Genomic DNA, 26,252 nt, shown 5'->3' with positions numbered 1-26,252 from the left:
TTGAGTGGCGTGCAAAAGGCAGCTTGCACAAATATTTACTCATAACCACAGGATGAGAACACAGCTATAAACAAATAAATACTTAATTACACTATCTCATGCACACATCTAGTTAGAAATGGGGTGATGTCAGAGTTGTGGTCGATGTTGAAACTTTAAAGTTTGATACAAAATATGCAGAGGAATCATTATACAGCAAAATAATTAAAAGCAACACTGCTGGATATGAGTTACTCTGCTACCCTTTTAGCCCCAAACTGTGTTTTTTATTTAAAGAATCCCTGGACCGGAAGAGCTTTACTTCGTCCAACCTGGCAAAGCTGTTTTGTGTAATTTGTAGCAAGCTAGCTAACATTAAGGCTAACTTAATGACTCTGTAATAAATTAGCTGCTAAAGGACAAACAGTTATGGTTGAAGACAGTGCACTCTCTGTCAGTTATAAGGTTTTGTGGAACAGAACTTGCCGGTAGGTCTTAGAATTAGGTAAATACGACCACAGGTGAACAAGTTTATTAAGATTATGACGTCATTATTCATTAAAAACCAAGCCAAAATATATAAGCAGTGTGTGAAAAAGTAATTACACCCTGTAATTCAGTAGCTTGTAGAGTCATTTTTAGCAACAATAGCCTGAATTGTTTTTGATTTGATGCTGCATCAGTCTCTCACATCATTGTGGAGAGATTTTTGGCCTCTGTTCTTCACAATGCTACTTTAGTTCATTCATTCATGCACACCTCTCTTTAGTCACCACCATAACATTACAATCCGAAGTCTGGACTCGAACACCTCGATGATTCTTTTCTTTTTCACACATTCTGTTGCAGATTTGCTGCATGAACCGGTTTGGGCCAAGCTTTAGCTCTCACACAGATGACCTCACATTTGACTCTACAATACTTTGGTCTACAGAGGAGTTTGTATTCACCTCAATGACTCCAAGGTGTCCACGTCCAGTGACTGTAAAACAAACCCAAATCAGAATCGGAATCAATTCACAAAACTTTATTTAGCCCACAATAGGCAAATCAATTCAACAGTCCAACATTAGAACAGTAAGCAGTGAATAAAAAATAAAAAAACAAATAATCACCCTTCCACCACTGTGCTTGACAGTTGGTATGATGTGTTTGTGCTGATATGCTGCGTTTGGTGTTTGTCAAACATGCTGCAATGCATCATGGCCACACATGTCCACTTTGTCTCATCTAAATCTAAATCTAAAGGACTTTGTTCCAGAAGTCTTGTGGTTTGTTCAGATACAACTTTGCAAACCCAAGCCACGCTGTCATGCTCTTTTTAGAGAGAGGAGCTTTTCTCTTGGCAACCCTTAAACAAGCCACACTCGGTCCTTCTTTTTCTAAATGTACTGACATGAACTTTAATATTTAACATGATAACTGAGGCCTGTAGCTTTCAACTTTACAATTGGGGTGAATTTGATGGGACATCCACTCCTGGGCTGATTGGCAGCTGTCTTAAATGCTTTTCGCTTGTAATGATCTTTCTGACTGTAGAATTATATTTATCTTATAATGATCTTATAACCCTTCCCAGACTGATGGACATCAACATCTTTCTTTCGCATTGGGGTAACAAACGCCTGAATGCGTGAGACCGGCATATTGCCAAAACTTTAGTTTTATTGAGGCGCTCACACTTGCTGATGATCAGTTAATAAAGTGCTTTTATTTAACAGCACCTGGCTGCTGTTTACCCTCTAAATTTCTATGGAAATAGTTAGGGTGTACTTAGTTTTTCACCAACTGCTTCTGCATTTTGGCTTAATTTTGTTAAATAAATAAAGACATGAGATAATATGTCATGTTTTATACTTAATCTGAGACTGGATTTATTTAATTTCAGGACCAGCTGAAGACCAGATTATTTTTATTATGTCCTGATATGTAAAATTGTAGAATCCAAAATGAGTGTACTTTGTTTTTTTTGATGACTGTATTACAATAAAAACATTTTGTTTCTTTGGTTTACTAACCAGCTAGTACGACAAAACTAGCTGGTTAATAGCTGGTTACTACAGTCTAACATATTGTCGGTTACCAGTTTATTTATTGGAAATAAATAAACTTAAGATAAAGCAGTTTTAAGGTTTGAATTTTACTGGTGGTATCTAACATGATGAAGTATGCTTTATTATTTGGATCCATTTGTGGAGGAAGAACATGTGCATCTGCAAAAGCTCTGCGCAGCACCAATCCAGAACTAATGCAGTACCAGCCCCTTAATCCACTGTCAGAAATAAGCACTTGAGCTCCCCTCTCATCAATGCCTCGCTCACCAAAAAGCACACTTTTCTTCTTCAGCGCCCAGCATCTGTGAGCCTGCACTTCTGTAGGTGTTCGTAATTTGAAGGTACTTTTTACTTACCTAACGCACTACGATGAAGAATATCTTGCTATCTCTGTCTTTCTTTTTCCTTTGGTTCACAAACCTAAAGCCCACAGTTGGGCCTTCTCACTTTTTCCATTCTGATTCAAATCCACTGAGGTAAAAAACACTGGTGTGATGAGACAGAAGTTTGTTTTTTTCCTTTTTTGTGCGCCTGCTATTAGCACCAGAACCAGTTTAAAGTAGGGGGTAAGTAGGGGGAGGTGAATCAAGAAGACATTGAGCTCGAGTCTTCAACGTCTGTGGAGTCATACTCATCAGCGGATTCAGTCAGGGCAGGATAGGGATGAGGCTGGTCAAGGTTGACGTAGGTGACATTCAGACTGATGTAGTGCTCTCCTTCCAGGCCAGACAGTATGGTGGAGACAGCTGACACCAGTGTAGCAAAGCTGGGCCTCAACTCTGGATCCGGGTCCCAGCACTGGAGCATAATGCTATACCTGGGGAAAAAATACAGGCACAATTAATATACTGTATAAGGAATTAGACATTTTCACGTAAAATTTACGAGGGCCTGAAATTTTACAGACTTACAGCAGACTCACACAGAAACACTGTGTATGTGTTAATAGCTGCAGCTGGTTAATCCTCTCCTGATGACAACATGGCATGTAGGAACGATTTTGATTGGCATGCGTGTCATACACTTGTTTTATTGAACCAGGGTTTACAGGGCCGTGAAGCACAACAATTTGAGAAGATGGCATATATTTGTATGCTGAGAGTTGGATAATGAGACAGATAGCTCTCCTGTGTCTGAACACTAAGCATATATCTGTACCCGGCAGCTCATTAGCACAAAGACTAGAGCGAGTGAAACAGCTTGCCAGGCTGTGTACAGCTGTAAGACAATCCAGCGCCTAGGAAGCTCACATAGGCAACCAGATGAGATCCCAGGAGGTTCATGGTTCAAGCTGGCAAAGAATATTTTGAAAATATTTAATTAATGACATGTAAATTTTGTTACATTTGGGTCAAGCCAGATTAGGTTTGTTTCACCATTCCCAGAATTTAGCTTCTTAAAGTGAATGGACCACCAAGAAAGTGATTATATAATTAAAAAGCATTGTTCCTCTGATTCGCTCTGATCTAGGTGGTCCAGGTCCCTTCCATGAGACCTCAGACCACGTTGAATGTGTTGCCAGGCCTCAGTGGACACGGGGCATGCATGGTTACTCTTTAGTTGTTGAGCAAGAGATCGCCATCTAAGCAGTTTATCATTAAAAGGCAAAAGTACGGTCACACTAGAGTGTGTTGGGGGGGGGGGGTTGTCAGTTGTGTGTAGTGTATCTGCGTGAGTGCGAAACACATAAACATTAACTCCAAGACAGTGTTGCATAACCATGTTAAAATACAAAGTAGTGGAGAATTTACAGGTATCACTCCACTCGAACATCTTGTCATTATTATCTGGACTTTGAGTCATGTTTTTTTTTTTTGTTCTCTTTTACCCTGCAGCTGTTAATTTGTACCAGAACTACTTAAGCATTGGTAGGATCCACATCAACACTTACACAGTGTATTTTTGCAATAACTTTTGGAGTGAATCAGAAATTTGGGGCCATAAAATGACTTCATTCTTACTACTTACAAAGGGTCAGGGCAGTACTGTGGCTGAGGAAGCCTCCTGCCCTTCAGTAAATAGTGCGTTATATCGTATGGGTCCACCTCTGGGTAGGGGCTGGCTCCTCTGGTCAGCATTTCCCACATCAGAACACCAAAGGACCACTGTATCCAAAGACACAAAAAATATACATCAAGTGTCAGCAAATGTGCATAAAACACTCAAATGCAACGTTTTGATGCAAACAGTGTAATGGAAATCAAATCAAATACATTTTAAATGCAACTTTACTGCAGTAAATCTTTATGTGCGTACCACGTCTGACTTGGAGGTAAATTTTTGTGTTTGCAGACTCTCGATGGCCATCCACTTGACAGGCAGTTTAGCCTTCCTGTGGTCCTGAACACTGTAATATTCCTTATCGAAAACATCTCTGGCCATGCCAAAGTCCGCCACCTTCACCGTGTACGACTCATCCAGCCTGAAGAAAGGAAAAGCCAACTGAAGGAGTCTCTCGAAACCAAATGCTTTAAGTCTAACAGAGACACTGAAACATTTGCTAAATTCTCTGCATGTCTTGGAAACTCACATGCAGTTGCGTGCAGCGAGATCTCTGTGCACAAACTTCTTCTGGGCCAAATACTCCATCCCCTTGGCAACTTGCAGCCCAAAGCCAATCAGATCCTTTACAGTGGGGTTCTAAAGAAATCCATGAACACACAACAAGACACACCTCATTAAACAAAAGGAAATGATAGTTCATTAGGTATTTAACAGATAGTTCCTCATAAACGAGGTGATGAATTTCCAATATTTTAATATAGTTATCACACCCTCTTCTCGCAGCGTATGAAATGCCGCAAGTCCCCGTGTTTCATGTATGGCAGAACCACAAGAGGGAGCCCTTCCTGTGGCAGGAGGATGCCCAACAGAGAAAGCACGTTGCTGTGATGGAAGCCCTTCATTATGATGCCTTCCTTCAGAAACTGCTCCACCTCTTCCACATCTGTTATTCCTGATGACACACACATGTAAAGATTCTTTTCTGATGGCCTCTGAGAAGACAGTGGAATTACAGAGAGAACCTCTTCTGAAAGGTACTCATAGGACATCACAGATACTCTTAGCACTTTGTTCCACAGCAGAGACACTCGGGTTCTTTCGTAAAACATATAAATCAAACCTCAAGAAGCAGAAATTACTCAACTATTCAAAGACTTGACAGCACAGTGGATTTCTCTGTTGTTGGAGTCTGTGAAGTAGCCGTGATAGACGGTTCCAAAATGACCTGCAACAAAAATGAGACATAATTACAGAGTTGCTTCAAAATATTATATAATGCTTGGCTTCCATAGCAAGTTTTTTCACGTGCACAAGTCCTTACCTTTTCCGATAATCCGATGTTTCTGGACAACAAGCATCTCGGCAGGAATGAGAACATCTTTCACCTCTTCCAGCAGCTCTGGCCTAAAACTGGTGATAGGGATCTTTTCTGTAGGAAGGAGGGGAGTGAGGGTCGGATCTATGCGACCTCCAGCATAGGTCAGGCTGGGGAATGCTACCGGCCCCACCAAGGGGGTGGGAGGACTTAGCGATACTACTAGTAAAAGTTCACAGAGAAAGAAAAAGAGAGGCATGAAGTTATTAAGTTTATGAAGGTGTCTTTGTCAAAGGAAAATCAGCAATAATTAGAGTAAAGAATATTATATATGTGCTTAGATAGCCACCTCTTCTGTAGTCTCCAACAGGTGACATCTCCACATTATTTGTACCACAGCGGTTGGCGCTGTGGGTTAAACGTGACTCTACCATGGAGGCTGAAAAACATTTCACAATAGTGTTCAATCATCAACCCTAACAGTGGAACATTTACATCCTATACAAAACCTGAGATGTTCTACTTGAAAGACTTTAGTAATTCATCACACTGACACCCACTAGCAGTTGTATAAACATGACTCGTCAAGGTCCACACATGAAAGCGGCGCTAACCTTTCTTCTTCTTCCTTAAGTGTTTCATGACAACAAAGGCCAGCACCGCCCCGGCAACCAGAGCTGCCAGGATCCCCAAAACGATCCCCACCATGTAATGGTTGCTGACCCTCACCACTGTGCCAACGTTGTGAACCTGTCCGTTGATGGAGATCTAAGAAAATAAAGTCCATAAATCACAAGTTTAGTATTTCTGTAGATCTGGAGCAAACCATTCATTTATGTAAAAGTTTTTGCCTGTCATGGTCCTGGGCCATGTTGGCCCAGTGTTCTTAGTTTTCTTGTATGTTTGTATTTTGTTCCCTATTTAGGCCATGTTTCCTGAGTTGCCCTGTTGTGTTGTTCCCTAAGTGTTTTCCCTTGGTGGCTTTTACCCCCTGTGTGCCCCTCTGTGTATCTGTGAGCCCTCGTCTCTCCTTATGTTTTATTCCATGTTTCCCCTGCCCGTTATGTCTAAGTTCTCCCCGTGCTCTCTCTCTCCCCCCTGTGTGCCCTCTGTGTATTTATGAGCCCTCGTCTCCCTTTGTGGTTGTTCCATGTTTCCCCAGCCCGTTATGTCTGTGTTTTCCCCGTGCTCTCTCTCCTCCTGTCTGAACCTCTGTGTACTTCCTGTTTGACTCTGCCCGTCTCCCGTCAGTGTTATGTTCACCCCGCCCTGTCTCGTTATGGTTATCTGTGTCAGCTGTGTTCCCCGTGTGTTCCCACTTTCCTCGTTAACCCTCTGTGTATTTCTGTCTGCGTCTCCCTCTGTTCGGTGTCGCATTCTCCCTCATTGTTGTGTGGATTCCCTGTGTCTCCCTACGAGTGTTAGTTTATTGATTCCCAGTTTAGTTGAGTTCTGTATTTCCTATGTTCTGCCTGTCAGCAATAAAGCTGCTTTTGAGTTCATCCCCGTGTTTGTGAATCTTGCGATTGGGTCCTCCTCCCGCCTGCCACACAGCCGATCCATGACATTGCCACATATGCTCGAACCAATGTTAGTTAGTAAAAATCTAATTTTGTATGAGCTCAGCTGTAAAAAAAAAAAAAAAAAAAAAAAAAAAAATTTATAATATTAATTTGTACATTAAATGTTGATTTTATGGTGGATGGCTCAACACTTTAAACAAACAGCATGCATCTCTAATAGATCCATAATTTTTCTATAGTATTCTGTTTATACATTAAAGAGTATCTGCATGCCTGGTGGACAGCAAGGAGGAGGACGCTACTTGGAGATATGGACGCTACTTTTATTTTTAAGAGTCAAAGTGCATCCAAGACAGAAACAGCTGCTGACACAAATACTGCTAACGCTACATCAGCTCAGTACAAGCATCTGCACTCACAGCATGCTAACACAAAGGTATCAAAGACCCCTAAGTGACATCAATATTGAGTGCACACAACCCAGCAGCCAAAGCCTTCTGCAGGTAACAGTAGCTGTGATGAGCATTCAGACATGTAGCATTGTAACTTCTCTTTTATACCTGCACGTGTTTCTGCAGGAGAATCACTCCGATGATCACTTTTAACTTGCCTTGCTTTGTGTAGTGGTCTTTGTTCATGCTTAAAAAAGAAAGCCATCGTGTATGTCGTCATTAAAGTACTGATTTGTGTCAGCGTGTGGAATGCAGCCGAAGGTTAACACTGTTAACCGGTATTTATGTGGCAATGCATTTTAGGTCATGTTACATGAAAGTAACGAGTAGTGTAAGAAATTACTTTCCACGGGGAGTAATTAAATCACGTACTGCATTAGTTTTAAGAAAAGAAGCGAGTAATGTGTGATGCATGAGTTTTTGTTTAGTATTGACCCCAACACTGTATATGACACATTAGTGCAAATTTAAAATGCTGACATTCCAATCCATTGCCTACTTACAGAAAGATAAGTAATATATTACAGTCAACATATTATTTTAATATTAAACTTAGGTTAAATGCTAATAAGCTAAAACTAGCTTATTTTGGACAGTCACTTAATATTTAGTAAGCTAAAAATAGGGTTAGCTTATTCTGAACTTGCAAATTTAGCATGTTCAGGGAATCATGAAATATCACAACTCATTATTCCATGTTGTTAATTTTTGTAATTTCTTTCATTTGAATGTCATAAAAAGCACAGAAACTGGTCTTTTATATAGATATGGGGTCAGAACCCATAGTTAGAATGCCGGAATCAGTATGGTGGAGATGGGATCTGTGTTCATATAAAAAATATTGAATTTATCCAACAGTTACTTGTCTATCCTATCTTGTAGGTACACGAGACAGGACAGACAACTTAGTGACGTACAGTAATGGTTACTAATCAGTGGCACAGACAGTAAAACCTAGGACCCCAAGTTCCATATTGAATCACGTTAATCAATTTATAACCATCTGACCGACCTTCACTGGTAGTCCCTCACTAGGAATGGTCATGTTTTTGGGGATCCTGCAGGTTATCTCATTATCCAGGACTTTAGCACCACAATCAACACCTGCCACCGTCATAATGATGGTCATGCAGGAGCTCACCAGGTTCAGCTTTTGGTGCTAAGAACAGGATCAAAACGTGTGATATTTAAAATTTCCAATATATTCCACACATTTGAATTGATTTAAGTAAGAATGAAGTAACACAACAGCTTACATGTAGTGACACTTCATCAAACCCAGGGTACAAATTTAGAACATGTCCTTCTGTTTCAAAAGGTATGGGCTCGCCGTAGGGGTGATAGGAGAACTCTTTGCTCCACAGGCTTGATGCTCCATCCATATCAAAAGATAGCGATCCTTCCACAGTTTCATCCCTGTGGAAAACAGGGGTCATGCATTCCATCCGTGTGGGTAAAGACTTGCCGAGGCACTCCTGAAACAAAACAGTGTAATAAAATTTTAATGCTTGTTCTATACAGTAAAATATAAGCACATCACCCAGAGAAGCAATAGAGAAACTCTATAATTTAATACACAGCTCAAAAAAATACTAAAAACATATCAGATCTCAAAGGGAGAAAAATCATGTTGGATATTTATAATGACATGGACTGGGTAATGTGTTAGGAATGAAAGGATGTCGCAGCATTTTGTGGGCATAAAAATTATCAGAGTTAAAATACAGAGAGTTGAATTCAAAGACACTCTGAAAAAATGATGCAGCAGAATAGTCCTTTTTGCAAAAGAAATGTCATTGCAGCAACTCAAAATGTTCCTCAGTTGTTTGCGTGGCCCCCACATGCTTTTACGCATGCCTGATAATGTTGTGGAATACTCCTCGGTATCCGGGGGGTATCTCTTTCCAGATCTAGATGAAGCCTGTACAGCCTGAAGTGCAACCTGGTGGCTCTGGATGGACTTGAAATATAATTTCCCGGAGGTGTCCTATTGGGTTTAAGTATGGGCGAGCATGGGGACCAGTTGGTGTCAGTTCCTTCATCCTTTGGAACTGCGTGACCTGGAAACCTTCACTGACTGACCGCTAAACCAGCCATGCTAAACTATGTTACAGGCAGGATTACTTTCTCCAGACCCTTTCATGTTGGTTACATGTTCTCATGTGCTCATGGTGCCGCAGTTCAGCAGTGAGCACAGAGCACACTGAGGATGTCGGGCCTCGTCAGTCTGTTTCTGAACACCAGTGTCCTGCTGGAGGTCATTTTGTAGTTTTGGCAGATCTCATCCTGTTCCTCCTAGCACAAAGGAGTAGACACTTGTCCTGCTGATTGGTTAAGGCCCTGTCCAAGTCTTCTGGAGAAACTGTCTGGGTCCTGGAATCTCCTCCATGCTCTTGAGACTATGGTAGGAAATACAGCAAATGTATGTGCCGTCCTGTAGGAGTTGGACTACCTGGGCAACCTCTGTAGGGTGCAGGGATCACCTCATTCTACTAGTAGTGACACTGAGCCTACCCAAATGGAAAACAAGTTAAAAAAAAAAAACAGTAAGAAAACATGAGAAGGGAAAAATATCAGTGGCCTCCAGCTGTAAAACCATTCCCATTTTGAATGTTGCCTCATTGGTGCACCTGTTGTTAATTTTTTTGAGCACTGTATATTTACAATGATTGATGATGGAACTGTACCGTTGACACAGATTTCAGGTGGCTCTCATTGGGTTTAAAGCGGATGATTGTGCGGTAAACAGAATCCAGGTTCTCCCCTTCAATGACAATCTTTGAACCTCTGCAACAAAAAGACGTTTAAATTCCATTTTTTAATGAATCTGCCATCTCAGAAAAATGAATAATACACAAAAGTGAAGTGCAAATGCAAAATGGTCCGATCATGCCCTCAAAGTATGTACACACAGCAGCTGTTTTTGTGCTGAGGTTTCTGTGGCATTACCTGTCAAAGCTACAGTCAGGCCGGACGTCTGTTATCTTTGGGTTTTCCTTGTAGTAAAACACCTTTGTTGTGAGAACAGGAGACTTGTCAATGAACACACTCAGAGGAACATCTCTCACCTCTGAGATTTCTTTGGACAAACAAATGATGGAAGACACGTTGCCTTTAGGCGCTGTGACCCTGCAGAGAGACAAAGCTATGTGTGAGTGACACGTCACAACAGACAAACTGGAGCAAATCGAAAGGCTTCATGCTCTAAAATATATTTGTGTAATCATCAAGAACTGGAGCAAAAAATAGTTCACTTGTGAGTCTTTTAACACTTTTCCAAACCAAGACAACTTTACAAGCTCTAAGACAAACACTTGAGAAACCGAGTAAGTGATTGTGCTACAAAGCACGTAAGGTTTTGTATTTGTACCTTTTTATGTCGCAGGCCACATCGTTAAGAGTGACTCTCCTGGTCTTTCCAGCGTCCAAGTGAGGCCCACTCACTGTGATGAGTGTGCCCCCAACACGAGGGCCATAGTTGGGCTGGATTTCTGTGATGTTGGGAACCTGAAGAAGTCAGTTTATTTTGATTTTGTGGTAAAGCAAACCCTCTTCATAGACAAGGAAAAAAGAATTGCAAGATATTAACAAAGGTTACCACAAATGTGAATCCTGGCATTTCTGCCTTCCCTTCAATAGAGTAGCGTCCCTCCACTTTGCCCTCATGCACTTCCACTGTAATGTTGACTGGTTTGAACAGCTCAGTGGCCCCAGAGCGAATCTTACACACCAAGCTGAGTATCAGAAGAAAACACTTGCATTAGACATGTCCAACAAAACTACTAACAATTTAATTTCATGGTGAACTGTCTGACTACAACAGGAAACAAAATTACCTTCGGTGACTTATTTTTGCTGTTTGCAAAGACCGTTATAGAATAATGAGCAAGCATTAATATAAATAGGGCATATCACAGTGCAGCAAAGATAAAAAAAAAAAAACTACTGATGGATTTGCTGATAATGGTTATAACACAAAAACCTTGTCCTTGGAACCAAAACAAGCCTTGCAAAGTTACTCACTACGTGTTGTTGCTTTTGGCTGGAATCACAGTGCAGGACGTCTGTCCCAGTCGGATCTGGTGGGTTCTGGAGGTGATAGCAGGCCTCAAAGGCGACTGGAACTCCCACCCAGTCAGCGTTAGCTCTGTTTGACCATCAGGGGGAGCAGTCCGTGGAAAGAACTGTGTTAATAAAAGACAATTATAGTTCACCATTGAAAATGAATGCTGTCATAAGTTGTAGATTTCAGATTCAGAGATTGTGGATTATTAGACTAAATCTCACTCCGGAGATCCCAGGTGGGCAGGACTCGTTTCTCCAGCGATTGTGGCACTCGCTCTCCCACGAGCACACTCCAGAGCACCAGCCACAGCCCATGAATTTTGGGGCAGTCAGGCACATGGCACAAGTCAGGAAGTGTTGACAGCCTGGTCCTCTTTGGGGCACCTGGATCATCTAAAACAGAATAATAACCGTTTTCATCTCACACACTTATTGCTAGGGGGGAAAAAACTCTCCATTTTATTTTTCATATAATGAAACCTATAAGCAGCATAAGAAATGTTCTTTTCAAAACCAAGTATTGATTTCTCACATTAAATATGAAAAGTATTCTGCCTGACATGTTTGTCTGCATTATACCTTGTTTCTTGTATTTAAATACCTGAGTAGATCATCCCTTTCATAGTGTTAGGAGGACACATGTAAAAATCTTAAATGCAGGATTTAAACAAGATGTAAGTGATAATGTAAATGACATAGGTGTGCATAAAATAATGTTTAATCTTCAGTTTTTACACTGGCACTTTGGACACTGCTTGTTTCATAAAACTACTGTAGAATCATTTTATTTGCTCCTTAATAACTGATCCTGTTCATGGAGAGAGACGTGTAAGCTGATACTTGGTCTCATTCAGCAATAGTCTGTTTAAGAGGTCAGCTGGACAGCTCCTAGTGCTGAAACGAGTCTTATCTAGTGTCATCAAAATATTACAAACATGTTCAGAGGAGCGTCATTTTCTAAGGTCACGTGACCAGTTTGATTTAATGATTCGGTTTAAGGCTCTGACAGTCATTTCAAGTTCTTCAATTTTCTAATTACCCACTAATTGATTCTCATGGTCACAAGGGTAACACCATTTAAAAAGTGAAAGACATTCGCTGGCCCTAAGGCAAGAGAACACCCGGGCAGGTGCTCTAGATTGTCACAAAAAGACTGCTAAAATTACCCAGCTCTTTTGTAACTGTGATGTGACCAGATCTCCGTGTCTTTCAATAGTGAGAGCACGATTTACCCACAGAGTCTGCTAAGCTTGGACTGGTATAAGATTGGTATACTGTGCAAAGGGACTGCAGCTGTACCTTGTCTCCAACCACAAAGAGAAGATATTCTGAAGAATGCACAGCAGCAATGGAGGAGACCCTCTGGTTTTCTACCAAGGAGTAATTGGCAAAGATGACAGGGCTGGATCTTGTCAGCACAAGCTGCCAACACAAAATGAAGGGTTGATCATTAGTAGAGGAGCAAGTAAATAAAGACAAATGCTAAAGATGATAAATTATGCTATACCTGAAGCAGGCGTCCGGTCGAGGTACCAATGTGGGCCACGGTCTTGTTCTCTATAGTTGTGACGAGGAGAGATGTGAGCAGGACGTTTGTCATCTTCCTGTTGAACAGGTCCACTCTGTAGTAGGGCTTTGACACCATGGTAGGATGGTCTCTGCATGTGGCATTGTTCTCCATGCTCTAGTACAAAGGTCGTAGACAGCAGAGGGCACAGACAACAGGAAATGGTGAGAGAAAAAGCAGTTCAAGTGCAAGCTGCAGCGAGGCAGTATTGCACAATATGTGGCAACAGGGTATCAACAGGTTGTTTGTCCTTTATGCTGGAAAAAGAGAGTATGATCTTGTGCAGTGTTGTGCTGTCAATGTGTTTCAGGCTATAGACATAAAAAATTGTTTATACTGAGCATTAAAATGATCACTTATTCTTGATATATCATATTACGTTGTGTTCAGCAGCTGATCAGCAGTCATTTAGGTTTAACTGTAGAAGAAGTTTAGTAAGTATACCCTGAGGTGTCTGTGAAGGTTCTCAGTCATCCAGGTCATCGTAGTCAAAGGAGCTTGCAAAGAAAAGCGTCTGGACTTCTTTAAGTTACTTGAAGACGTTTCACCTCTCATCCGAGAAGCTTCTTCAGTTCTAAGGTCAAATGGTGGAGAGTCCCAGATATAAACCTAGTGGGAGTATCCCCCCACAGAGGGACAACAGGACCCCCTGATGATCCTCTAATCGCCTGAGCCAAGGTGTGAAACTGGGTGTGGGTCCCAATCAGCCAGAGTTTCGGGTGTGTTCATTGTGAAACCTGGCCCCACCTTATCAAGCGAATTCCTGAGATCAGATGGCCCAGGATGTGAGTGGGCGTTAAGGCGTCTGGGAAGAGATCTCAAAACTGGATTATAGATGGCAGAGAGTTGGTGTCGTAAACCCCCGCCTCTGTTCAAAGATGGTCGCTCACAGTGGACATAGATGGCTTCTTTCACTCCTCTTTCAAACCATCTGTCCTCTCTGTCCAAAATGTGAACATTGGCATCCTCGAAAGAGTGTCCTTTATCCTTAAGATGCAGATGGACTGCTGAGTCTTGTCCTGTGGAGGTGGCTCTTCTGTGTTGTGCCATGCGCTTGTGAAGTGGCTGTTTGGTCTCTCCAATGTAGAGGTCTGAGCATTCCTCGCTGCACTGTACAGCATACACCACATTGTTAAGTCTGTGTTTTGGCGTTTTGTCTTTCGGGTGAACCAGTTTTTGTCTGAGCGTGTTGCTGGGTCTGAAATGCACCGGGATGTCATGCTTGGAGAAAACTCTCCTGAGTTTTTCTGATACACCGGCTACATAGGGGATGACAATGTTGTTGCGTCTGTCTTTCTTATCCTCCATTCAGGAGGAGGAGTGTGTGTTTTTGGAAGCAAGGTGTGAAATTTCCTGCGTTGTCTTCTAGTTCACCAGGGAAGACACCAAGGACAACTGTTTGCCTTTCCTGGACTGCGCTGTGCACATTGAGGAGAACGGCAACCTCAACATCGAAGTTTACCGGAAGCCCACACACACGGACCAGTACCTCCTTTTTGACTCCCATCACCCTCTGGAACACAAACTTGGAGTAATTAGGACCCTACACCACCGGGCAGAACATGTTCCCTCTAAGCCTGAAGGAAAAAAGAAGGAACACACACATGTAAAGGAAGCACTCAAAACGTGCGGCTATCCTAAATGGGCGTTCTTAAAGTCAGCAAAGAGGCACAGAAAAGAAGACCAGACACCAGCGAGGGAGGATAAGAAGGACAGACGCAACAACATTGTCATCCCCTATGTAGCCGGTGTATCAGAAAAACTCAGGAGAGTTTTCTCCAAGCATGACATCCTGGTGCATTTCAGACCCAGCAACACGCTCAGACAAAAACTGATTCACCCGAAAGACAAAACGCCAAAACACAAACTTAACAATGTGGTGTATGCTGTACAGTGCAGCGAGGAATGCTCAGACCTCTACATTGGAGAGACCAAACAGCCACTTCACAAGCGCATGGCACAACACAGAAGAGCCACCTCCACAGGACAAGACTCAGCAGTCCACCTGCATCTTAAGGATAAAGGACACTCTTTCGAGGATGCCAAAGTTCACATTTTGGACAGAGAGGACAGACGGTTTGAAAGAGGAGTGAAAGAAGCCATCTATGTCCACTGTGAGCGACCATCTTTGAACAGAGGCGGGGGTTTACGACACCAACTCTCTGCCATCTATAATCCAGTTTTGAGATCCCTTCCCAGACGCCTTAACGCCCACTCACATCCTGGGCCATCTGACCTCAGGAATTCGCTTGATAAGGTGGGGCCAGGTTTCACAATGAACACACCCGAAACTCTGGCTGATTGGGACCCACACCCAGTTTCACACCTTGGCTCAGGCGATTAGAGGATCATCAGGGGGTCCTTTTGTCCCTCTGTGGGGGGTTACTCCCACTAAGTTTATATCTGGGACTCTCCACCATTTGACCTTAGAACTGAAGAAGCTTCTCGGATGAGAGGTGAAACGTCTTCAAGAAGTCCAGACGCTTTTCTTTGCAAGCTCCTTTGACTACGATACCCTGAGGTATATTTTCTAACTCAAATTACTGTATTTGCAGGGATATGTTTAACTTAAAAGGCAGCATGAAACAAATCCATCTCTCTGTACAATTCCTTGATCTAAAAACACAAGTGCACACTGCAGTAATTGTATACCCTTAATATCTGCACATCCTCTATAGAGAAATAACAAAGTCAGTATGATAAGAGGGGTACTTTAACTTGTTCGTTACTGTTCTTACTGTCTTGGGGCAACTTTGACCACATAACGTCCTCTGGGATTAATAAAGTATTTCAATTCTGATTCTTTATGACAACTGAGCAGAGTCTGAGAATGTCTGATCTAATGTATGCTGTGTGATGAAAGTTGGTCCTTGAGAATAAACTATTAAGGGGGGCTTGCATTTGGACAAATCTGTTAAAGTCACTGTTTAATGGGAAATGTAATCAAATCTACACCATCAATCACATATAAAGGTTTTTTGATGTAAACAAGAACACAGCCATTATAGTATGTTAAGGAAGATTTATTAGCTGTCCGACCGCATGGGAGCATTGTTTGTTTTACATGCCTTGAGCAGTTCCATATTATTAGATTGTAATATTTGATCTCTGGAAAATGTACAGTTGTGGTTCGACAGACTGAGCTGCTTTCTTGTGAGATAAGTTGAGCTCGTCACCGGGGTGACAAAGAGAAACAAAGTATCTGGCACACCAGAAGCCCGAGGTGAATCGGTTGTGATAATATGATTATTTAATAATCTAAAGGCCTTTGATAGATGTTTATGCCTTGCATTACTGACAGGAGGATTGCCCTGGAGCTGTAGATACAGAGCAGGGAGCATCACTGTTTGATTTAAGGGAGTATTCTACCAAGGAACAAGAAGCACTATGAGAACACAAACCTCCACCAAGGCAGCTCACTAAGCAGCATTTACTTGTAATGGAATAGTATTGTCTTTCGTGAATATTCATTTTGTTTTCTTTGTTCTATATACTTTAAAAAGTTGGGGTTTTTTTGTATTTTTTTATTTAACATTTATTTAACCAGGAAGATCGAATTGAGATTAAAAACCTCTTTTTCAAGGGAGACCTGGCCAAGTTTGTAGTGCAGTAAAAACAAGTGCAAAGTTGGTCCTGTTAAAACCCATTTTAATATACTTGACTTAATTTTAATGACACTTTTTGGGTGTAGAGCACATGTGGCATGCATTTTGTTTTTAGTAAAATTTATTTTTGTCATGGTCTCTGTGTCTTTGTTGAGTTACTCTCGTCAGTACAGCCCCAATAAACCCTGTTTCTCGTGTGACTACAGGGATTATGCTAACCGCAGTTCTCTTGTGCTTAGGTTCTCGGACTTGTCCGTACCCCCGATCTGTTTCCCTGGTGGTGTGGCGTAGAATGGAGTAAGAGTGAGTGTGTAGAAAACAAATACGAGAGGAGCGAGTGAGCAGAGTGTGCTGGATTCAGAAGAGTGCCGAAGACGAACTGGGAAGGAGCGAATGAGCGGAGCGTGTTTTGAACTTTCTCCCCATTTCCCCCTGGACCGCTGCATATCCCTGCCCTGTACACTGTCTATACTTTCACGTGGTGTTTCGTAAATACATTTACGATTGCTATTCTAGTTCAGCTGGTCTGCGCCTGAGTCCAGTTTCGCCTGTGTTACAATTTTAATGTTTTGCAATAAATATCAAGTGAAAAACATGTTTTGATCATAAGTGTTTTCAAAAGAAAAAATGCCAATTCTGGAATATTATGACCTGTTATTATAATTTACATAACATTCATAATAAAATAATGTGATATTTAGAATCCCTATACATCACTGCCTATATGTCGTCAATACAAACAATGTCAGTAAGAATGTCAGTAAGTCATTGAGTTGACCTTGAAGAGCTTAGTGAATGTAGGGAAATTTTTATGGATTGTTAACATGAGCCCACTCTGCACCCCTGCAAAGCTTTAATGGAATTTATTTAAAACCTTCCAAGCTGTCGTGTTTACAGACAGGCTTGAATTTGCCATATTTTTCTAGTCAATGTCCAATCGTAGTGTGAAGTCTCCTCCAGTTAACTGAAGCCTGACATTAGTGGCCTAGTGCCACTGGAGGCCATATATGTCTTTGTGTCACATTTCCTCTGTTTTTTTCCCCTCATCACTGATATACGTTGATCCAAGTTTCATCTGTCCAAAACCTGCTTTTCCAGGAGATACGTGCTGTTTTAGGTATGTGTTAATGTCTGATCTGGCCACTCTGAGACAGATCACTGGTTTAAACCCTGTGGTGAACCTCTGATAATGATATGCTTACCTCCTGGAGTTGTCCTAACTTGAATATTGTGAACAGGTTTTTCTTTACCTTGGAAAGGATTCTGCAGCGATCCACCTCTAATGTCTTCGGTAAACCTTCTGTCTTCGGTAAGGTCCTTTTTATGTGTCATTTTTTTCACCAAATGTGCCACAGTTTCCTTTCCTGCTATCTCTCTGACAGATTTGGTTTGTTTTTGAATCCTAAAAATGACTTGTTTCAGTTGATGAAACAAGTGAAATGTCTTTACCTTGAAGATTAAATTTGTTCACATTCAAATCCCACCCTTAAGTGAACCCATCCAGTTACATTTGAGACCATGCTAATAAGTACCAGTGCAAAGAATGGCAGTAATTTCTATGTGGTTAATCCAATATACTTGTTCAGCTGCTTAGATCAGACCATAATAATCATATAACTATATCTCAATTATGTTGTGATATACAGATAAACTAAAATTGAGTCAGTGTCTAAAAATATATGGACTGTATGTAACCTTAGAGCTTAAGAAAAAAACAAAAACAGCACTGCTATTGCCTGAAGTCATCCACCTCCTAATCCCAGAGGAGTATAAAACAGTGGGTATGAATTGCTTTCCTAAAGCCTAACTCTCCGTTACAGCTACTCTAAATACAAATCATAAATACAAATATAAAACTAATTAAACTGAAAAGCTGTAAAAATAAAAACTGTAAGCCAGAATATTATCAAACATTTTAAGTCTAAAACAATAGTGCATTTGTCATCACAGAAATAGCTTAATAATTCAGTGACATAGTAACAAGCCAAATGAATGAATCATGAATCAATGTTATTGGAATTCCACGTGAAAGACCAATTCAAAGTGGTGTACACGTGAGAAGTGGAACGAAAATCATACATGATTCCAAACATTTTCTACAAATAAATAACTGCAAAGTGGGGTGTGCGTAATTATTCAGCCCCCTTTGGTCTGACTGCAGTCAGTTGCCCATAGACATTGCCTGATGAGTGCTAATGACTAGATAGAGTGCACCTGTGTGTAATCTAATGTCAGTACAAATACAGCTGCTCTGTGACGGCCTCAGAGGTTGTCTAAGCGAATATTGGGAGCAACAACACCATGAAGTCCAAAGAACACACCAGACAGGTCAGGGATAAAGTTATTGAGAAATTTAAAGCAGGCTTAGACTACAAAAAGATTTCCCAAGCCTTGAACATCCCACGGAGCACTGTTCAAATGATTATTCAGAAATGGAAGGAATATGGCACAACTGTAAACCTACCAAGACAAGGCCGTCCATCTAAACTCACAGGCCGAACAAGGAGAGCGCTGATCAGAAATGCAGCCAAGAGGCCCATGGTGACTCTGGACAAGCTGCAGAGATCTACAGCTCAGGTGGGGGAATCTGTCCATAGGACAACTATTAGTCGTGCACTGCACAAAGTTGGTCTTTATAGAAGAATGGCAAGAAGAAAGCCATTGTTAACAGAAAACCATAAGAAGTCCCATTTGCAGTTTGCCACAAGCCATGTGGGGGACACAGCAAACATGTGGAAGAAGGTGCTCTGGTCAGATGAGACCAAAATGGAACTTTTTGGACAAAATGCAAAACGCTATGTGTGGCGGAAAACTAACACTGCACATCACTCTGAACACACCATCCCCACTGTCAGATATGGTGGTGGCAGCAGCATGCTCTGGTCAGAGTTGATGGGAAGATGGATGGAGCCAAATACAGGGCAATCTTTGAAGAAAACCTCTTGGAGTCTGCAAAAGACTTGAGACTGGGGCGGAGGTTCACCTTCCAGCAGGACAACGACCCTAAACATAAAGCCAGGGCAGCAATGGAATGGTTTAAAACAAAACATATCCATGTGTTAGAATGGCCCAGTCAAAGTCCAGATCTAAATCCAATCGAGAATCTGTGGCAAGATCTAAAAACTGCTGTTCACAAACGCTGTCCATCTAATCTGACTGAGCTGGAGCTGTTTTGCAAAGAAGAATGGGCAAGGATTTATGTCTCTAGATGTGCAAAGCTGGTAGAGACAAACCCTAAAAGACTGGCAGCTGTAATTGCAGCAAAAGGTGGTTCTACAAAGTATTGACTCAGGGGGCTGAATAATTACGCACACCCCACTTTGCAGTTATTTATTTGTAAAAAATGTCTGGAATCGTGTATGATTTTCGTTCCACTTCTCACGTGTACACCACTTTGTGTTGGTCTTTCACGTGGAATTCCAATAACATTGATTCATGTTTGTGGCTGTAATGTGACAAAATGTGGAAAAGGTCACGGGGGCAGAATACTTTTGCAAGCCACTGTATTAAACACAGATGATGTTTTGGCAGCAGTTTTGGCATATATTGGTCTGCTGTGAAGTGGAAGAACCAAGGTTTCAGTCTATTGGACAGTCCCGCTGTCACGTTACTCAATATTCAGACCAGCAGCCAAAAGCAACAACAGAAGATCCATTACAGGAACACTTCATTAGTCCAACCAAAAAGTGTTCCTCCAAAGGCAGAGGAAGGGGCAACATAACTCGAGTTCTGCCAAACTTTATGAAATCACTTTCTCCTGAAGTGCCATCATCTGGGATAACCAGCAGCTGAAATCATACTAATTATACAGCTTTACAATATCACAGCAACATTACAGTAATAGCAACCAGTCCTTGTGGGAATACTCATAGTTTCTCAAACTGGAATTTACTTAAAGTAACTGTGGTATCAGATGTCTTACCACAGCTCCCACTACCCAAAACCTACCCCAAAAGACAAAACTGAATAATTTAACACAAAAAAATATGAGAAATATGCATGGGATCTGGGAATAAACAGGCGTTTTCCCACGAGAAACCAGCAGCAACATATTCTAAGACCTTTAAAATCAGACATCCTAACGCACACGCATCGCCTGAAAAGGCCACTGACTAAAGTCACACAAAAAGGGAACGGGGCAAACCTTTCCAGTCCCTTCTTGAGAGCATTCAGCCTATAGAAAAAAAAACTGACCCTCACTCCCACTTGGCTGCCATCCAGGTCCTTCTGGATAATGATGAGTGTAGTAAGACTTTTTCCATATTTATTAGCGATCCAAAAAGCTTTCTGCATCCCTGTTTTCTCTGACTTAACAGTGGCTGCCAACTGACTGCCGATGCAAAAGCTTCTCACATTCCTAATATGACTAAAATGGAAACCTTAATATTGCTTCACAGAAACCACAAAATTTTCCTTTTCATTGGTGTCTCATCTAGAGGAGGTGATACATGATGAATAAAGGATCATTTCTGGCTAAAGAGGAAAATAGATTCAACTGAATGACCATAAAAATTCATACAAAAAGGGTGAATACAATAGACTGTATATAAAAGATGGTCATACCACCCAGACCTCTCCCATTGGTTTTGTACTGTGTGTAATGAAGCCAGAAGTAGCCAGACGTAGGAAAAGCTGGCCAAATATGCCGAGAATCCCAGCTGTGCACAAAACAGCCAAGCAATGATGCATTCAAGAACAACCAGATGCTCTGAAATTTCCAGTGTTTGTTTTCCTAGCTGCACTGTCTCTAAATATCTCTCAAAACCATCTCAAAAAATGTGCTCCATTGACGAGTGTCTGATGTAAAAGCTGCAAATAAACCCCAAATCTTCATCCAGCAAACCTCTCGCCTTTGAGTGGAAAATCCCTGCTCCATATAAGATGCGTGTGACCTAGCCAGAAACCCAGGGAGATTTGCCTAGTCAGTGACGCTTTGGTGACAACACTGTGTGGTTGTGTCTGATCAACATTTTCTTGTAAACCTAGTGAAGGTTTTGTCAGAAATCTCATTGTTTACAGATGTGGTATAAGTGTGTATTTATCTAAGTTTTATTTGTCACTAAACCACAATGATTCAAAGACATCTTCATGACATCTTCAAGTTAAATATTCATAGAAAAGATGGAAGGAGGAACTATCAGTTCTGGCCAAAACCATTTTTGGTACCAGGCTGTAAAGGGGCTTTTTAATTTAGGGTTCAACATGGGAGTCTTTTAGGGATTGATTCACTTTTGGAGCCTGCCACTACAAGACAAACAGTTTTTGGCTTCCTGTGATGGATTCATTTTCAGCACCAAGGCTGGATGAAGATGAGAGACATATTGTGCAAGAGTTTTATCGAGCCACCTTTGTTAGTCCATAAATTATCCAAGTTCAGATAATTTTCTGCTCATCTTATCGCGACATACTTTCCTTTTTGCCAGCTCAGACCAAGCAACTGTAGCATTTAGAAGAAGAAGTAGCATTTTCATAGTTGTGTATTTGCAGACTGATGCGCTCACCTCATGTGGACAGCTCTCACAGGGTTGGAAATGGCAGAGCCCTCTAGAGAGCTGCTCAGGTCCAGACTCACAGCAGTCATCCACCCCATCAGCAATTGCCTTGTTCACATTGTCCATGGGGAAGGCGCACAGGGCAGAGTCATGCTCTGTGACTCCGTTGTCGTCGGTGACAGCAAAAACACCATACAGGATGTCATCCTCCTCCTCCGCTCCTAACTCCTCTGCCAGCTCCCTGCCTGCTTTGCCAAAATGGGCTGCTTGGACCACGTTGTACACAATATCCTTATAAGGTTCACTGGCTACGTTCCTCCTCCTGCGCTTTGGTTCAAAGCGACACTCCAAGATCAACTCGCGATACCGCTTCATTTCCCATTCGTTCCTCGGGAGACGTCCCAGACGAGTCTGAAAAGGCGACGATTCCTGATCCGGGCTCTCTCTCTGGACTGAAAGGAAGTACACAAACTCCTGAGTGAAGAAGCTGTAGACATATTCAATATGGTATGTCTTTCGCAGGCTGGGAAGGACAGTCAGACCACGCACATCACTGAAGAAACCATCTTCTGTGGCCAGTGGTCGACGAACTGATAAAGACTTCCTGCCGTAACGCTGAGTGACACTGTCATTAACACTGGCCGCGACAAAAAAATAGACAGTCTGACCCTCCTCCACCATTGTGACTTTCGTACCAAGAGGGCTAGCCACACAGTCAGGACAGTTAGCAGCAGAGTTTGAGCCCTTTCTGAACAAACACTTTGAAAGAGAGGGTGGCTCTCCATTTGGGTTCAGCTGGTGGAAATAGCATACGCCGTACTGAGAACTTCCACAAGAATATAAATACATAAAGAGTGTATCCAACAGCAACACCTGATTGTCTGTGTCCTCTGGAAAGTTGTGATTCTTGTCAATCTCACACAAATTGCATATGTGACACTCTGAGCCCCCCACTGGCCCAGTGCGGAGCTCCCACACCTTCTCCAGGCTTCTGTTGACAGCTTCGATCACATTCTTAGAGGCCACGTACACTTCTTGGTAAAATGAGTTGTTGACTATGTTTTGGATGGGACCCCCAGCTTGGAAGAAAGGCATTGTGTACACAACAGAGAAGTTGACAGGGCTGGGGGCCAATGACGCACAGTTGGCCAGGGCAAAGGCCAGCACAGTCTGGAACCAGACGCATGCCCACCACTGTCCGGCCCAGTGGACCATCTCCAGTCCGGGTTCCAGGGGCCCAAAGGCACAGGCGATGTGTCGCTACCTCCAGGTCTGCTGCTGAGTCAAAACCATCCTTAAACCACCCAGTGACACCTGATAAAACAAAAAGAGTAAAATAACTCATTAAACTGATAAGAAATCATGAGCTGCAACTCAAGAATGACTAAAGCTTTGATATTTCCTTGCTTGAGAGTTAAATAACAAAGATGCCATTTTAATGAGTTAGATGATCCAGGAAAGCTTTGCATAAAGATGTGAAAGTGAAAAGGGGATCTTGGCTGACTTGACTGCTTTCTCCTGCTTTAAGCTAAATGTCCTCTAGGACCAACATTATACTGAACGGACATGTATAAGTATTAGACAGATCTTCTCATCTAGCTCAGGCCAAGAAATCAAGTGAGCATATAACTAGCAGTACTTACATTACCTTCATTCAAGGCTTTTAAATGCATATCGCCTATTTCTTATCTAAGGTTCCTTTGGCAGGAATGGATTTTGTTTAAAGAACCACCTTTTGAACAAACAAAGAGCCACAATCCCGTTTGTATGAAGAGGTAAAAGCTGACAGAAGTGAGATGTGTCTGAAAGCTGTTTACTAAAACTGCTGTAAGACCATAAAATGATAAGCAGTAGCCTGTTGTTTCATGTTGTCATGATAAATTATGCCTCCTATGGGATTTGCTACTAATGAAAGTGAAAATCAATATAACAGTATTTTATTATGTTTTGCGTGGAACCCTAAAAGACCCGAGGTAACAATCATGATCACCATCTTGTCTGGTCCTGATAATAAAAGCACATGTGGTCATAAAAATAAAAGCTTTCTCTGACTCACCACAGACACTGACAGGAAATGTTTAGATCATCAGACACAGAGTTGTGGTGGTAGAAGATGTGGATGTAACTATTTTTACTGGGGCTTTGTACATAAGCCATTCATATCTGTCTGGTCATGTTTACTCTGGTTAATCACAGGCAGAGTTTTTCAAATGAATCATCTTCTTTTATGCAAGGGAGTTGGTGGTAACAAGCCAAGATAATGACTTTTGCTCAACATGAACCAACCAAATTTAGCAAATCTACATTTTTCCATTGCTCATCCAGCCCAAGCTCTACGTAGCGTCCGAGCCCTGTCTTCATCGTGAACATACATAAGTGGGTGGATCATTAACTGGACATACGCCATGACTGTTTTCTGGCCTGGCCTCTCAATTATTCATTCCTGTTACAACCACTACGTGCCTTTCAGGGGGAAAAGATGGCCACGGACTGATGGTCGTCAGACGTTGTGTAGCCTTTAAAACTACCAGGTGAGGGCAAAACTGCTCTTCGGCTCGTGTCAGAGAATTTAATCCATTTTGAACATTATATTTAACAGCGTCAGAAACGGCAGTGTGAGCCAACTGATTTTAAGCACAAAGCACTTGTTTTTGCTAAAAGCAGTCGTATGGAAAAGTTCAGAGTCTCAGGTCTTTGCATCAATAATTCATTGAACCCCGCTGATGCTGTTGTTACATTTTAACATTTGCAGCTCCTTGTAAAGCTGAGGTTAAGGTCTGGGGACATGAGTACACATAGTAATGGCACTGATTGACTTTCTCCGGGTTCATGGTTAATAAAGCAAACGGCTGAAACAGAGTTTCCATTCACTTTGCTATTTTCAGGCCAATCAAGGCTTCATCAGTGAACCGGCATGAGTTGCCAGTAAAGCACCTTGCTCACTGGCACTTCGGCGTCCTAATCAAGAGTAGAAGATCGAAGACCTCTCTTAGAATAATCAATGCACAGATATCCAGGGGGATTTGCAGAGTTGAGCTGCTGTTCGAACAATCAATAGTGAACACATATTGAACCTGAAGGACTCATTGACTGAGAAGAAGGAAATAAATTCCAAGGCAATACAGACTCACTAGAAATATCCAGTTTAAGGAGAAACTGCGTCTGCATTTCTTTGTTTTGAAAATATCTTTATTTCTACTGTGTGATTTTATACAAAACAAGTGAGATTAGAAATCAGTCCAATTATGAGTATCTTAACACAGAACAGCATAATTTCTTTTCGCCCTGTGCTCATCTGCCCTCTTCAGTTGATCGCTTGTATTTATGGGTTTGTTGTTGTTGTTGGGTTGGTGAAGTTTCTCCTTTTACTTTGTCTCCATATTCGGTTACAATCTGCGTTTACTTCTTTGAATCACTCCAGTGTAACAGAGTGCACACTGGCTCCAGTCCACAGGTTAAAGATGTTATTTTCATTCCAAAACCCGAGTTTAGATAACGCAACACTGAGTTTATATTTCACAACCCCCACAATAAATATTAATCGCAAATAGCTTGCTTTTTATAAACAATTATAAATGGATGACACCGGAAACCCTTCCTTGCATTATAAGTGCTGTGAGAGATAATATAAAGAATGCCGGTGCTGTAAGTCAAACTTTGGATCATAAACACAAGCTATTCTTTTTAAAGTCCTCTTCTAGCATTGCCTGTGCTCTGAAGGCTAGTTGGTTTCTGTTTTGTATCTAAACATCAGAGCAGACGCTGCTGAAGGAAAGAAGGAAAGATGAAAAGCTTACCTGTGCAGGTCAGTCACAGTCTTGAGGGAAGCAGCCACTGCCAGCTCTGCGCCTACTGTAAAACAGCGCGCGGGGGAAGGCGGGTTTTTCCTCAGGTAGAGTTAATATCACACGATTAGCTTAACACACAAACATATATATATATATATATATATATTTTAAATATAAGCCCTTCTGTATTCGTTAGCGCCCGCTTCGTATTTAACTTTAACTCCCGGTTTGAATCGGTCCTCTGTACCTCAGCTGTGTCCTCGCTCCTCCCCTCACAGCTCCACACTGACACACACCAGCAGCACGAACAGAAGCCAATTAGCCCAGCGTCTATAGGTGGCCTCAGTCACTTTTTAATGCCATAAACGTTTCCTCCTTATCCCCCCCACCACTGCCCTGCCTGTTTCA

General features: G+C 41.8%; 1 protein-coding gene across 2 annotated transcripts; it reads right to left on the bottom strand.

The window, feature by feature from the left end:
- mst1rb (macrophage stimulating 1 receptor b) lies at positions 1–26,137 on the bottom strand. 2 transcript variants are annotated; one of them, XM_026168843.2, is made up of 21 exons: positions 25,854–26,137; positions 22,066–23,370; positions 12,900–13,076; positions 12,692–12,814; positions 11,615–11,785; positions 11,351–11,511; positions 10,926–11,061; positions 10,698–10,834; positions 10,277–10,456; positions 10,015–10,114; positions 8,584–8,802; positions 8,340–8,486; positions 5,967–6,120; positions 5,702–5,791; positions 5,359–5,574; positions 5,182–5,262; positions 4,808–4,989; positions 4,564–4,673; positions 4,290–4,455; positions 4,002–4,138; positions 1–2,850 (listed from the first exon to the last, which is right to left on the bottom strand). In XM_026168843.2, exons 2-21 carry the CDS (start codon positions 23,269–23,271, stop codon positions 2,619–2,621), a joined length of 4,125 nt encoding a protein of 1,374 aa, XP_026024628.1. In that variant the 5' UTR covers positions 23,272–23,370; positions 25,854–26,137; the 3' UTR covers positions 1–2,618. The 2 variants fall into 2 exon arrangements, with proteins under 2 accessions (XP_026024628.1, XP_026024629.1); XM_026168844.2 differs by having other exon boundaries at positions 5,359–5,571.
- Between the last annotated feature and the right edge of the window lie 115 nt (positions 26,138–26,252).

Source organism: Astatotilapia calliptera, chromosome 5, assembly GCF_964374335.1.
Source record: "Astatotilapia calliptera chromosome 5, fAstCal68.1, whole genome shotgun sequence".
In the NCBI taxonomy this organism is placed as follows: domain Eukaryota; kingdom Metazoa; phylum Chordata; class Actinopteri; order Cichliformes; family Cichlidae; genus Astatotilapia; species Astatotilapia calliptera.
This window is presented reverse-complemented; position numbering and strand designations above follow the sequence as displayed.